Source organism: Podarcis muralis, chromosome 4 (assembly GCF_964188315.1).
Source record: "Podarcis muralis chromosome 4, rPodMur119.hap1.1, whole genome shotgun sequence".
In the NCBI taxonomy this organism is placed as follows: domain Eukaryota; kingdom Metazoa; phylum Chordata; class Lepidosauria; order Squamata; family Lacertidae; genus Podarcis; species Podarcis muralis.
Genome location: NC_135658.1, coordinates 58233700 through 58248152, shown reverse-complemented (window position 1 = coordinate 58248152; position 14453 = coordinate 58233700). Strand labels below are relative to the sequence as shown.

Here is a 14453-nt window from a genome sequence, read left to right as displayed (position 1 = left end):
CAAAATGCTATCTTTCTACTGTGTCTCAATCAACATGATTAAAATCTGTCTGCTGTTTCTCAGAGAAATGCATACATCTGATCGCAGACTGTGAGGTCTTTCAACTATCAATTTCATGATATCATAATTCTTGTCTTATGACTGGGTACACTATGGTTCCATCCCTACTACTCCATTTAACACTGTTGGGGTGTTGCGAGTCTGCAATCATCTGGAAGGGGAATTCGAGTGGTATTAAAACCTGAAGTGGCCAGCCACATAGCAAAGAAAGGAGAAAATGCCTTCTGCTAAAAAGGAATGGAGCACTTTCTGAGTATTCTTTTAAACTATTTTTAACATTTAGTAGCAGAATGCTGTTCTACACTTCTACACTCTGCATCACATTTTTCCAAGAACTGCTTTGCAACAAAGGAGCCAGGATAAGCAAAGGGGATCATTCTGGCTCTTCTGGCTCCAGGGAAGAGCAGGGGACTCAACACAACTCAGACCCAATTGTTTTGTGAGGTCCTCGCAGCAAGGCCGCAAATCAATACTTTCCCTTTGGATGAACAATTTTTAAGAAGGTACACAGTGCAGTGTGGTGCTTTGTGTAACCTATAAATTTCTGAAGCAGATGTTCTTCCTCCAAATTTAGCTAAACACCAATTAAAATCACTGGTGTTCTGGCTAGCTTTCCCTATGTTTACTTGGAACTAAGTCCCACGGATTATAAAATAACTGTCTAGTAAGCAATACTGTCTTCTTACCATCCCACTGTACCTCCGTTCTCAAATAAGCAATAGGACACATGTGGGGATGTCTCCCTTGGCACTGGATGGATCTCTCCTTGCCTGTTATGTCTGACTCATGCTCCTTCAAGCCACTTTTACAGCCTATTCCTATGCATGTGTATGCGTAAGTAAGTCCTACTGTATTCAGCAGTGCCCAAAGAGACCGTGGCTGCACAGGATCACAGGAATACATTAAGTGGCAAAACTCTTTATTAAAAGGTAACGGGAAGACCGTTACAGAACAGGTAGCAGTATTGCAAATAGAAATGCTGGAGCATTACCAATCGTGCAATCAACAAGGCACTCCTCCCACAAGGTACCTCAACAGTGCTCTTGCACAGGATGGGCTAAAGTAGCAATCATGCTCATCATCAGAAAAATCAACAAAAATCAGAAAAGAATGAGAAAAGAATTCAGAAATTAACAGCAATGGCACTGCCTGGACTCTCCACAACAACTGAATGAATAAAGGACTGTAGTTCTAGAGCAACCTACAGCTGCCACTATATATACACGGATGGATGAACCAGTTAGTAAATCAAAGCAAAGTACTTATTATGGTAGGCTGTCCAACAAACAATGTACAAAATATGAAATAGAAAAATATAAAATCACAGCCTTAATGGAACCAATTATTAATGGTGGATCTTACAAGGATAAATCCTTAAAACATATATTTTTTAAAAATACTCATGCATTTCTTCTCTATTAAATTGCATACACTTGAATCTGCAAGGAAATATACTGGTACTAATAGGCAAAGAGGGAGAGGGGCAATGTTTTGACCCAGAAACATGATGTCAATAGAGATGTGACTGATTACTATACAGTACTGACAGCAGATCAAACAGGGGAAATGCTGGTGTATAATATGCAGCAGATGAACAAAACTCTGGGCCCCATAAACAATTTCATCCATAAGCAAAATCTGAGCATTAGAGACAACCTTACTTTTAATGCTTGTTATACACATCAAGTCTGCATCTTTTCACATTTCTTCCAGTAATTATTTCATTACATCTGTATCTCCTCCAGCAATTTTCAGTGCTCTCAGTGCCAAATTAGGCAAAAAGTTACAGCCCTAAACTCTTAACCCACTACACCACAAACACAGTTTTCAATCTGTGGCTTTAGATACATCCTGACAATAAACTGCAGAACATTGTGCAGAGAACATCTAGCTCAAGGTCAGTGGCGGCTATATTCCCTACCTAAATTCACTGAGAAGTAGTAGTTCCTAAAGAGTGGAACAACAATTTCTTTGGAACATGTTTCCTGTTCACCCAACAGCCTTTATGCCCTATCGCCCTCTTCCAGCTAGGATAACCAGACCATGAGTATACACAGTGCCAAGTTTCTAAACTTTTGGGAACATCCGATGCCTTGAGACAATCAGTGATTCATTGAAGCTGGAGGATGTGTCCGAGGCCTTGTGTGCCTGACTGCACTTTCCTTTCCTATCCAGCTGGCCTTAGGGAAGCCCGCCAGCAGACCGCGTCTTTCTCCTGTTCCACTGGCTGACCTTGGAGAACTTGGCCAGCCCCTTCTGAGCTGTGCTCTGGATTGTGGGATCTGGACTACACCAGAAACTAACGTTAACCCTAAGGGATAGATATAACCCTTCCATATCAGAAAACATTAGCCAGCCAGTGTTCAGTTAGCAAGAATAAACAGTATACGTATGCAAAAATTTCCCCATTCAGTCAAATCCCTGAACACAGACGCTTTCTTGTTACCACTATGTTATGCATTCTGTCTTTGGGAAGGTAATAGAGATCTGAATTTATCTTTCAAGGTGATCATTCTCCCCTTCAGTCCAGAATCTTGCATCCTCAGTAGTTCTGAACTACTATTTGAAGCTTTCTTTCTGCCCGGTGGTTTAGTCCTGATCAAGGTTACACACATTTCTGTCCCACATTGACTTTGCAGTTTGAACTAGTTTACTTCATATGCTTATGTTTTATTTTTTGCCTAAATGTTTCCTACGAAAACAGAGAGAGAGGCTGAAGGTGACATCTCTCTCACCTAGAGTTGATGCCAAACCATACCACAAGGGGCCATATTCATCTCAATCCCTCCACTAGTGGAAGTCAGTACAGGGATTCCCATTAGTGTGACAAAAATTCACCCCTCCTCCCACGGCATCATGCCCAAAATCTTTTGTGGTGGGTTGGGAAAACCCCACGAACAAATGTAGAGGGTACACGGAGGGAAGAGAAGGTTCCATCACTCATAGAAAATCCTTACACTGACAGAACCATAGCGCTACATTGCAGCCTTATATCTCCACTGGGAAAGACACACAAAAATAAATCGCTCTCACTGGTTTTGGCAAAGTTGCAATCAAAAGCCTCAGTTCTGATGGGGTAAGATTCCCAAAAAAGCGAATGAAATGTGTGGCCCATGCTATCTCATTCAAATAAGTTTAGGAGACACCAAACTGGTTACTGATTCAAAGCTGGCCTCAACCTGAGTCACTGGAACTTGTGTTGTAGCTGAACCTCAACTTGAACTTCTTAACATTTAACTGTTTCCCACTTGTAAGCAATAATAATACTATGTAAAGAACAAACTGTATCAGACAGGCAAAGGTTACAGTTTATGAAGAGGGATGCTTCAAGGAGACTAAAAAATACCTTGTGGAATTCCACTGTTCTTCACTTGGGGCTCAACCACCTGAATTGTGTCATCTTCCAGATAAAAATATATTTTACAATGTCTTATTCTGTACAGCTCTTGGTTTTTGTCAGGAACTTCTTCATCAAAATAAGCATCAAAAGACAATACCTATACAAAAAACACAAATTAAAATCAACAAGCACTGGTTGCAAACAAGTAATGTGAAGCTGTAAGTTAAACAAAGCAGAGCATTGAGCAAATGTAAGCACAGAGATTTGGATTTCAACATCTGAGCTTTCTCTGATAGTGCAATCCTATATATGTCTACTCAGAAATGAGTCCAATTAAATTCTGTGTATAGGACTGCAGTGTGAGTCATCCTGTTGCACATGTGATTTGAATTGTTTTCTACTTAGAGAAGTCCAATACACTTGTAAAACTTGCATTGATTAGAGTGTAGCGATGTGCTAATCCCTACCTCATCATCCAATGTGTAGACTCATTTTTTCCCTTCTATTTTCCCATGCTGCATGTGAAAGCAGGGCTTTGCTGGTCCTTATCCCCTCCCCCCGCAGTGAATTAGGCTGTGTTCTCGTACTGCTCATCATACTTACATTTACTCATCTTCATCACGCTTTCATTACATAAGAAATCACAATTAACCAGGCCTTATATCTACCGCTCAAAAAGAAGAGGGTTACAAACCAGTTTCTTTTGTTAACTGTGCATAATTAAAGAGTTGGCTGAGTATGGGTGATTTGTTGCCATAGTCAGTGATGTTGTTTGGAAGCAACAATATCAACATAACATACAGCAATTATGTTGTGTGTGTGTGTGTGTGTGTGTGTGTGTGTGTGTGTTTTTTTCATGGAGCCAAAAACCACTCATTAATTCACCATGATTGAGCATATGAGATTGGGGAGGTGGGTAGTTGCAGGGCAGAGGCCCCACATTTGTGTATGGATGCAAATCTGGACAATTTCTGCAACATCCCTGTAACAGTGTACAATCGAGTATTGTTTCCCAGCTTCTCTCATTGACAACATTCACACATGGCACAAACGACATGAGAATATCACTTTGAGTAGACATGTGTGGGATTACAACAGCCTGCAAGCTAACACATATTGTGAAAAAGATTGGCAAGTATGTGAAAGTTGTGCAGAAATGCTACAAAATAGAAGTTACAAAATAATGTTATTTTGACACACGCACTCCGTACACACACACAAACACACATTAGTTCTGTTCAGGCATCAGCTAAACTCTTAGTTGTTCTTGCAAGCCTTCGTAACTTAAGAAATGTTTCCAATACAATCTGCTATTGTACATATTGCTGATCTGTGGTTTTAATTGCGATTTTAAGACTGTTTTAGTGTGCCATTTTATTATTATTGTAAGCCTCCCTCGGCGCTCTTGAAAGGAAGGGAAGGCTATAAGAAAAATGAATTTATTATTATAGCTAACTGATTAATGGTCCTTCCTAAATCAGATCTTTTCTGGAGCCAACAAGTGTTACAAAGTAATCCAGGCTAGCTTCCTGATGAGGTGATCACCTGGGTGATGGGCCATTAGGGGGAACAATGGAAAAGGGCTCTGTGTGAGACAGCAAATGGGTGAGGCCCCTCCCACAAATTGCAGCTAGTTAGAAGGCAGTTAGATGGACAAAGCCAGAATGGAGTGGTGTGAGCAAGAAGAAAAGCAACAACCTAGAGTGATGTTTGTTTTCTGATTAAGTTTACTGAATTCATAGTCCTTCCCCAATATTTCAAGCAATAATACTGTTATGAGTTGTGAGGGGGGCTGTATGCAGAGACCCTCCAGCAATTTTCTTTTTTTATTTGTCAAGAAAGACCACGCATATCACACAAGAAGCAGCCCTCCTCAAAGTCCCCACTGGTATCTACTATATACTTCTGAATCCAGTCCAGAAAGGAGAGAATCAGGGTACAAAAGAGTGGACGATTCTCTCCAAGGATGGTGATCAACATTACATCTTCCTATTTGTGCTTTGAAAAATAAATATAGGAAAGTAATTTTCTAAAAGCCAGAGATACATAAATATAGTGCTGTATGAACTCTGGCAATTCCCAGGAGGTTTATGTGATGTTAATTTCACAGTGAGGCCTGATTCCTCTGATGCTGCAGAGATGTGTAGCAGCTTTGAAAATGTGCATTGGAAAATCTATTAATACAGTCCTAAGACAGGGGACCCCAAGCATGGACACCTATTGGGGAGTAAATCCCTTTAAACACAGAGGTATTTACTTCTGAGTAAACATATCCATGTTGCCAGAAAGATGAAATCCTGTAGCATGGCTTACTGCAAAAAATGCCAAAGTATGCCTTGCTAGGAAGATAGAGTGACATCAGCTGTGGGGGGTGAGAGAAGCTATTAATGCAGAGTAAAGTCTCGTCTGAATTTGCACTTAATGAGCAGATTTAATCTCCTAATTAGGCTGTGCATAGATAATTAAACACTGATTATATGGCTAACATTACCAATATCAAAAGGGAACAACCATAAGCCTCGGCAAGAAGAATTTTCAAATTAGCAAAGAACTGAATGTTGCAGATTATACCTTCCGATTCCGATCTCTGAACTTCTGCAATATTCCTATTTCATGTACGCATATAACTTTTGTGACAAAATATCACCAGCTGCCTGGTGTTTGGAGTGTCTCTGTGTTAATGTTTATTCTCTCTCTTTAAATAAAATTAACAGAAGTTGTATATCAAGTAGAGATGATGGGTGGCGGGGAGAGAGAATGGAAATTAGCCAAGTCCTGTGGGGCACTCTGGAAAATGCATTATGTTTGGCTTGCTTGGACAGTATAATTTGATGAACAAATTTTACGAGGAACATTTTCAAGCATGAATTGTCCCATATGCAACTTAACTATTTAACATCCTAATCCCAAGCCCAGTTAAGTAATTGTATTTGGATTTATGCTGATTGTGCCTCACTGGTTTTCACAGCATAGGATATGATTTAAATCCAAAGCACGTTAGCTGAACTGGCTTGTAGATCATGCTGCAAGCATTATAGCCTTGTAGCAAGCATTACACAATGGAAAAACTAAACACACCATTTTATGTATTATTAAAATGAAATATGAGCACGCGCTTCTCCTTCAGTTTCATTTTAAATTTTCAGGAAGTCTACAAAAGAGGGACAAAGAGATACAATTCTTTTAATGCATAACTACTTCATAAACCACAAATTTACAATGCTGAAATACCAAGCCCAGAAGTGGAAGTACCTTTAGATGGCATAAGAATAACAGCACAATGCCTATAGTACTTAACATTTTTTGTTTTTTTAAAAAACGCATTAATAACAATATTTACTAAATGTAACAATATAAATTCAATAAATAATAATAATACATTCATCACTCATATTACACTTTTTCAGTGTTCAAAGCCTCTCATCTCTATTATTTGGAGGATAAGAAATAAGTATTCATGCACTCCACCCAAGGTCTTGCACTTTCCACATGTGATCTCCCTTTCCCCATTCCCTTCTCCCCTTGTATGCATAGCTTAACAGAAGCCTTCCTGGCTTGGATTTAACAGCAAATCATGGTTGTCTAAGTGAGCCCTCAAGGCCAGGATTGCAAACTACAGTTGGATCCTGGTTAGCAATCCTGGACTAGAGCTCTTGCACAAACCACAGGGAGCAGATGAGCACAGAGCTCATTCCCAATCCTCCTTCAAACCATGAATATGATGTCTCAATGCAGTACCGTGTTTTTCGCTTTATAAGACGCATCAGACCACAAGACGCACCTAGTTTTTGGAGAAGGAAAACAAGAAAAAAAATATTCTGAATCTCAGAAGCTATAACAACAAGAGGGATGGCTGCGCAGTGAAAGCAGCAATCCCTCTTGCTGTTCTGGCTTCTGTGCAACCTGCATTTGCTCCCTAAGACGCACAGACATTTCCCCTTACTTTTTAGGAGGGGAAAAGTGAGTCTTATAGAGCAAAAAATACTGTAATTGTCATTAAGTAATCCCCACAAAAATGCTATAGGAATGGCTATCACTATTATTGCCCTCATCCTGGAGATGATGCGCTGAGGCTGAGAGATTGTGGCCTGTCTAAATCCACTAAATTCATTCATACTAAAGTGAGGTTCATAGTTGAGGCTCTTGACTGCTCCACTACCCCAGCGCAGTTATTCATTTATGCTCTGTTTCCAAGACTAGAGGTGTCTTAATATTAGTACACAGGATGGGGTGGCCCAGCAGCTGCTGCACTTCACATTCACAAAGCACAGGGTCAGTGTTACAGCAAATTTATGCTACGATGTTTACATAAACAGTTTATCTGAAATAGCAAATGCTTAATTCTCTTCAACCTCTGATTTCTTTACAAACTGGAGGGGTAAATTCGAAGCTGAAATGAATTAAATGGGACAAAAAGAACTTTTGGGGAAATTGGAATTCATTCATTTTCTGTTTTCCTTGGAATAAATCATTGTGTAAAATATTGCAAGGCAGGGTGAGGTGTGTAGGGCTCTTTTGAATTAGGCAAGTGCCCTGGGAATGACATAAAACAGCAGCCAATAACATGGCAAATACTCTCTGGAATTGTTTTTCTATGTAGACAGATGCTTCTCTCTGAAGGTGACAATTATGAGATGAAACGCAACCTCTGAATTCTGAAAATAAGCCACAATATCAGAGACAAAATGAATTTCAGGAATGGCATTCTGGTGATTCAAAGATGCTAGAAGCCTACAGCACAAGATCTGGCAGGTAAATTGCAATCCAGACCCCTCTACCTGCAGCCCATCTCTTTGGTGGGATAGCTCAGTCAGTAGAGCATGAGACTCTTAATGTTGGGCAAATGATTCCTGCATTGCAGGAGGTTGGACCAAATGACCCTCAGGATACCTTCCAACTCTACAGTTCTTCAATTCTATGATTCTATGATTTTTTGGAATCCCTCGCTCAAGAGAGTAAACTGCTTAGAGGTTTTAGGCAATTAAGCAGTATATAAATCTTATCAAATAAATAATTTGAAATAAAGGTCCCCTGTTCCCTAAAATGTCCCTTGTGCATCCAATCCAAGAGCATGAAACTGTCAGATGTCAATAGAACAGAACATCACCCAGTTGTGTGTTGCTCACCCTTTACACCCTTCTAAGTGCTACGCATATTTCAGGTTTCACCTAAGGATGCTGGGATCAAGGAACACACAAGCCACTGGAAACATGCAAATAATGTGAACCAACAAATCCGTCTCACTGTACCTGTTTATCAAATGCTACCCACGAAGGCGCATCACATCCAACCCCTCTAGGAAACACACTGTACTTTGGTTTCAGCTTTTGTCCAGGCAAAGGTTCGCCTCCTATTCCAGGTTTGTCTTCTCCCACCAACATAGAAACCTTATTGCAGTAACTCCAGTGTTGAGATTTATGGAACTTTTCTTTCCCTAGCTGCAACCAAGAGGAAATAAATAATGTTTTCAGAAAACACAAAAGGGCATTTTTAGATTGCAGTTACAAGAATAAAACCTATAGATTCTGAATCACAAAATTCAGAATCCATGAAGCAATGTTAATCATGATAAAATAATAATTAAAGGGCTTTAAATCTATTTTAATTTCAATCTAAATGCCCATGTCAAATTTTTGGTCATTTTATGACTCATATGTAATATGAAGTAGTTTTTCTGGGCATATCTGCCAAACAATTCCACTGATTTCTGTGGCACTAAGATGGAATGCCATGGAATGAATGGGATTGCCCTCTTTAGGAAAAACTGTGGAAACGAATGGAACCACTGAGTGTTGTTGTGCTTGTAGGTCTGAAATAACAGGAGTGCCGTGGAATCTATGGCTCTGAGTAAAGCAAAGATGGCAAAACACAAGCACTCAGCTCTATTAATAGTTTAAAGTCTTCCATATTATCGGGTGTATGGGGTAGGGCACAACTGAATGACATCAAAAACTAAATCACAAGTGGAAAAAGTAGTGACATCTTATTTATGACTGCAAATGTGGGGTTTGCACCAGAGCTAAATCTGGCTAGCCATCTTGGCTGTGAGCCCTGGAAGACCTGCTTCTTGCCTTGCAGTCTTTTCCACCTAGCCTAGGAGAAAAGGGCCTTGACTGACTCCAGCTGCAAAAGCTGAGGCTGCTTGGACACAGGTATTGTTTAGGCGGAGTCCTTGGGGGTTGTTGCTGCTGTTATTGATCTTAACATTACGTATATTTATTTTAAATCGTCTTACAATTTGTGTGGAAATTGTTCAATTTGATTGTGTATTTTCTGATGTTTAGTTTATTGTTTGACTTCTTTGGTTATGTTTGTAATTATGTAATCTTTTTCATGTTGTAAGCCACCTTGAGCATGGTTTGAATGATGGAAAGGCAGCATACAAATAAAATGATGGATGGATGGATGGATGGATGGATGGATGGAGCCTCAAAGTACAACATACAATAGTTATTTGTGAGTTTCACCACCACCACTGTTTCCAGCAGGGAGTCTTAAGACTTTCCCTTCAGACTTTAGCTGAACTATTAAAATTGACAAAGGGCCTCTCCAAACTTGGCTTTGAGGCAACCTGCAGTCAAACTACACATTACCTTAAATACTACAGAGAAGTATGGTCAATGCTATTTTTTTCAGAACATGCAGGTTAGGCTTGTTGGGCAGCTCAGGGTGGAGAAGGGTTAAATCAGGTATAGGCAAACTCGGCCCTCCAGATGTTTTAGGACTACAACTCCCATCATCCCTGACCACTGGTCCTGTTAGCTAGGGTTGGTGGGAGTTGTAGTCCCAAAACATCTGGAGGGCCGAGTTTGCCTATGCCTGGGTTAAATCAAAAAGAGCTGTGTGCTTATATTTTTGGAGACATACTGACAGAATAACAAACCAAGGAAAAGAAGAGCATTGCAGAAGAGCAGGAGCCATGTGTCCATGCTCCATAAGGAGATGCTTGTGTATTGTGCCATCAAAACCAACATGCTTTATTTTCAGCTTGGTCTTGCTGTAGTGCCAGCACAAACAACACTCAAAATATACAGCATGTTGGTTTTGATGGCACAACGCCAAAGCACCTCCTTCTGGAACATGGGAATTTTCCTCAGATTCAGTTACCAATTTTTGGTTCAAGTTTGTGACAGCATAATGCTTCATGATTTCTGAAAGTTATCACATCCATCACAATGCTTTTCCATAAGAAGGCTAGTACAGTACTGCACACAGGCAGCCCAGCCTGGCAAAGCTCTGGGCCACATTTAAACAATGGGACTTAAGCAGGCGCTTGACCTTACTCCAATGGCTAGACCTTACCCCAATGGCTAGGAACTGATGATATCAGGAAGTAAAGGGCAGCTTATGCCTTCAGTTTTTGAAAATAGTAACAGATGGGTAGTAGTGACTGGTAACAGCAGGTGAGGAGGATGAGAATCTCACCCCCATCATATCACCCCCATCCTGATAGTGGGTGTGCACAAGCTGTTTCATTTACGCATGACCATCATACACCAAGCTGCAGCATCCAATAACAAAATGATTTAATGTGTAGATCATGCTTGCAAGGTCATGGGGCAGAATTTTTAAATAGTGCTGATCCTGGCTGTTACATTTGGATTAGCAACAATCAACACAAAGACCGGCACATCCAGAGACACAAGTTGATCATGTTATCACACCAGCATGCCCGCTACTCACAAAAGCAATACACTCGCTGGGGAAGGAGCAATCTTAAAATGAGATCTACCACCACTTTGTTGCTGAAGTGGTGTAGAGTTGTATCTTATGAAAACGAAGCTAGTGCTCTTCTCATTAGAAACCTATGGAGTTGTCATACAGCATTATTGCTCATTGGGGAGAGATATGTCTTTCTTCCATACATTGTTGGACTCCATCTCCCCTCAGCCTCAGCCGGCCTGGCCAACAGCCACTAAGCTGCCACCAAGGTCAATGGCTGCTGTAAAATGAACTGTAAAAGAATAAGTGCTCTCATGCTCAATGAAACTGGCCAAAATCAGCTTTTGGTCTAACAGACTGCTAGTAATTTTGGTTTATTATAAAAATGTAAGAATTGCTTTGTGGGATCTGACCCAAGACCATTCTGTTTCTAACAGATACTAAAGGAGCAGTGACATGAGGCAACAAAAGAAGAGGCAAAGCTTCAAAATGGTCCTGGAAAATAAATCTCTATCAAATAATAATACCCCTTGGGAAACAATAAAATGCTCTGACACATTTTGGTAAATGGTAACCTTCCTCAGGGGGAAGAAACATTATTATTTGATAAAGAATCATTTTTCAGGGTCATTTTAAGGCTTAGCCTCCTCTTTTGCTTCCAACAGAAAGAAGTTAGCCAGATGTCTCGGAGTCTGGGCACTCACAAACAAAACACAAAGATAATAGTCCTGTTTTGTCTGGATTTGGCATATGATATTCAGAGGTGTTTGTTGCTACTGTACAAAGGGGCAGGATCTAAAAGTGCCCCAAACCTGGCCTGAACAGAAGACGTAAGAAGTTTCTATTCAGCAGGGAATAATGTTAAGTGGCTGCCTAGCTAACAATCCATCACCAAGGTGCCTGTGGAAACACAAGTAAACACTTAACAGTTCCTTACAATGCATTCTGCTGAGCAAACCAACTATTTTTAATAACCAAGACAAACTACAGTATTCACAAAAAGTCTGGAAAAGCAACATTTCCTTTAAAACTTCTTCCAAAGAACTTCAGGAACAAAGTGATGGAATTCACTTCAATAAAGAGCAAAGCAGAAGCCTGGTTTAAATCCAGCCCTTACTGTATTGGATAACCCTAGAAATAATTTTCTTGTGGCTGAGCCCATATTTTGCAAGATTCACTCCTGAACCTGTCATTTAACAAATAATCCCTGCAGATAAATTGTCCGTGCAGATTTATGCTTCTTCCAATAATAGTACAAATCCATTCATAAATATGTTCTTGGAACACACTCAGATATATCTATGACTTTGACTTCAACGCTCACTGAAATCAACAGGATATTGTCATTTTTAGACCCAGCTTGGGCTTCAAAAAAACAAGTCATGCCAGACGAATCTCATCTTTCCCCCCCCCCCCTTTTTCTTTTTTGATAGAGTTACAAGCTTGGTGGATCAGGGGAATGTTGTGGATGTACTGTATCTTGATTTCAGTAAGGCTTTTGACAGTCCCCCAGATTGTGGAGAAGCTGGTAGAATGTGGTAGATATGATAGCCATCTTCAAATATCTAAAGGGCTGTCACATGGACGATGAGCAAGCTTGTTTTCTCCTGCTTCAGGTGGTAAGACCCAAACCAATGGCTTAAAGTTACAAGAAAGGAGATTCTGACTAAACATCAGAAAGAACTTTCTGATAGTAAGAGCTGTTTGACAGTGGAACAGATGCCCTTGGAATGTGATGGGACTCTCCTCCCTTGGAGATTTTTAAGCAGAGGTTGGATGGCCATCTGTCATTGATGTTTTAGTTGAGATTCCAGCATTGCAGGGGGTTGGACTCTGGATCCCTTCCAACTCTACAATTCTATGTTTCTATGCCCATGCAAATGATGCTGCTTTCAAGGCACAAAAATCCTTACATTAATCTAATAGTAACTGGTACCCATTGGGACTGACAGGGCAGAAGGCAGGGAAACAAACAGTGGGTGGAGCCAGAGCCAATAACAGACAGAGCCAACAAATTATAGCTTTGCCCCCATCATTTTCCCTGGTTCGTTCTACAGAGGAAACCATGATACTAAGGAGAAGGAAATGAGAGCCTGGAATGTTTAAGTAAAAAGGAATACAAAGGGGGGCAGGCTGAGGTTGGTAAGGCAGTACCTCATTCACCCTAATGGACCTTCCTCCCTTGCTGAAGTATTCCTTTGATACATGGACCTTTGTATTGAATATGGAGGTGTGAGTGGCCAGTAATGCTTGGGGTATATTGAAGACTGAGCTTGCAAAAGGCCCCATACACGCCATGCATTTAAAGCAGGCGATTCCCCACCAAAGAATATCAGGAACTGCAGTTCATCCCTCACCAAGCCACAATTTCCAGCGCCCTTAAGTGACCATTCCTTTGATGTGAACCACGTGCTGAAAATGCATGTTGCATGTGCAGCCGAAGTTGTTATAAAGTGTAAGAGGGTTAAGGAAAGACCTCTCTGCCTCTGCACAGCCACAGGCAGCCAGCACATAGAGATAGCAGGAGATGAACTACGGAGATCTATCTCAACATAAGGCATTTCCTCGTAGAAAAGAAGAGGTCGTATGTAAAAGTGATGCTACAAATCACACAGGGAGGGTGAAAGGAGAAGGGGATAAGTGATTCATATCTCTTCCTCCCCACCCCACTTCTTAATCAATTTCACCTCCTGGTGCTGCCCCACCCCAGCCCCACATTATCTGCTAAAATGACAAGTCCCCAAACTTGAGCTGGGGGGCGGGGGGGCGGGCATTCCCGGCCCAGCTTCATAAAGGGAATACAAGGAAAGTGGTTCTGCCATGCAGTGGGAGCCCAGTGCAGCGGGAGGGGGGGGTGTTGTTATCACGTCTCGTGTTTCATCCGTGGCGGGTCCTCCTGAGCCGGATTTCGGGAGGAGATCCGCGCGAGCACGTGGAGGCGCGGCTCCCGCGAGGAGGAAGGCAATGCGCGTTTCGGGGGAGGGCGCCGTGGACATGAACCTGGGGAGCCCCCGGGCGGGGGAAGGAGGAGGCGGCGGGAACCAAGCCGACCCCCACTTACATTCTTGTTGAAGGAGTTCCCGGGCAGGAGCGGTAGCGCCATGGCTGCCCCGGTCCCGCCCGCCGCCTCGGGCTGGTGTTGCTGCCCGAGCCCGGCCGGTCGCCCTCCGCGCTGCCCAAGGCCGGAGCAAGCGCCGGCGCGCTGTTTGGAGTCCGGTTGCCTGGAGACCCCCCTTTGACGTCACAGAGGGCGGCCGGGAAGGGGGCCGCCGCTCGCTCCGCCCTTGCTCTCTGCCGCCCCCTGCAGTCGCACGCCGCTTGCTGCAAGCTCGTCAACGCGAGAAGCCTTTGCGCCCCTCACTTCGCGGCTTTGCTCCCCTCGCAGCAGTAT

At 41.9% G+C, this 14453-nt stretch overlaps 1 protein-coding gene across 2 annotated transcripts in view; it reads right to left on the bottom strand.

Moving 5' to 3' along the window:
- EFHC2 (EF-hand domain containing 2) overlaps positions 1-14301 on the bottom strand; it is a 51433-nt gene extending 37132 nt beyond the window's left edge. Inside the window, exons 1-3 of one of the 2 annotated variants that reach the window (XM_028727334.2) lie at positions 14124-14301; positions 8650-8838; positions 3407-3557 (exon numbers count right to left, since the gene is read on the bottom strand). In XM_028727334.2, the coding sequence (XP_028583167.2) occupies positions 3407-3557; positions 8650-8838; positions 14124-14165 (382 nt within the window). In that variant the 5' untranslated portion in view covers positions 14166-14301. The remainder of the gene's footprint in view (positions 1-3406; positions 3558-8649; positions 8839-14123) is intronic. The other variant, XM_028727335.2, reaches the window with a different exon arrangement.
- Positions 14302-14453: the final 152 nt, after the last annotated feature.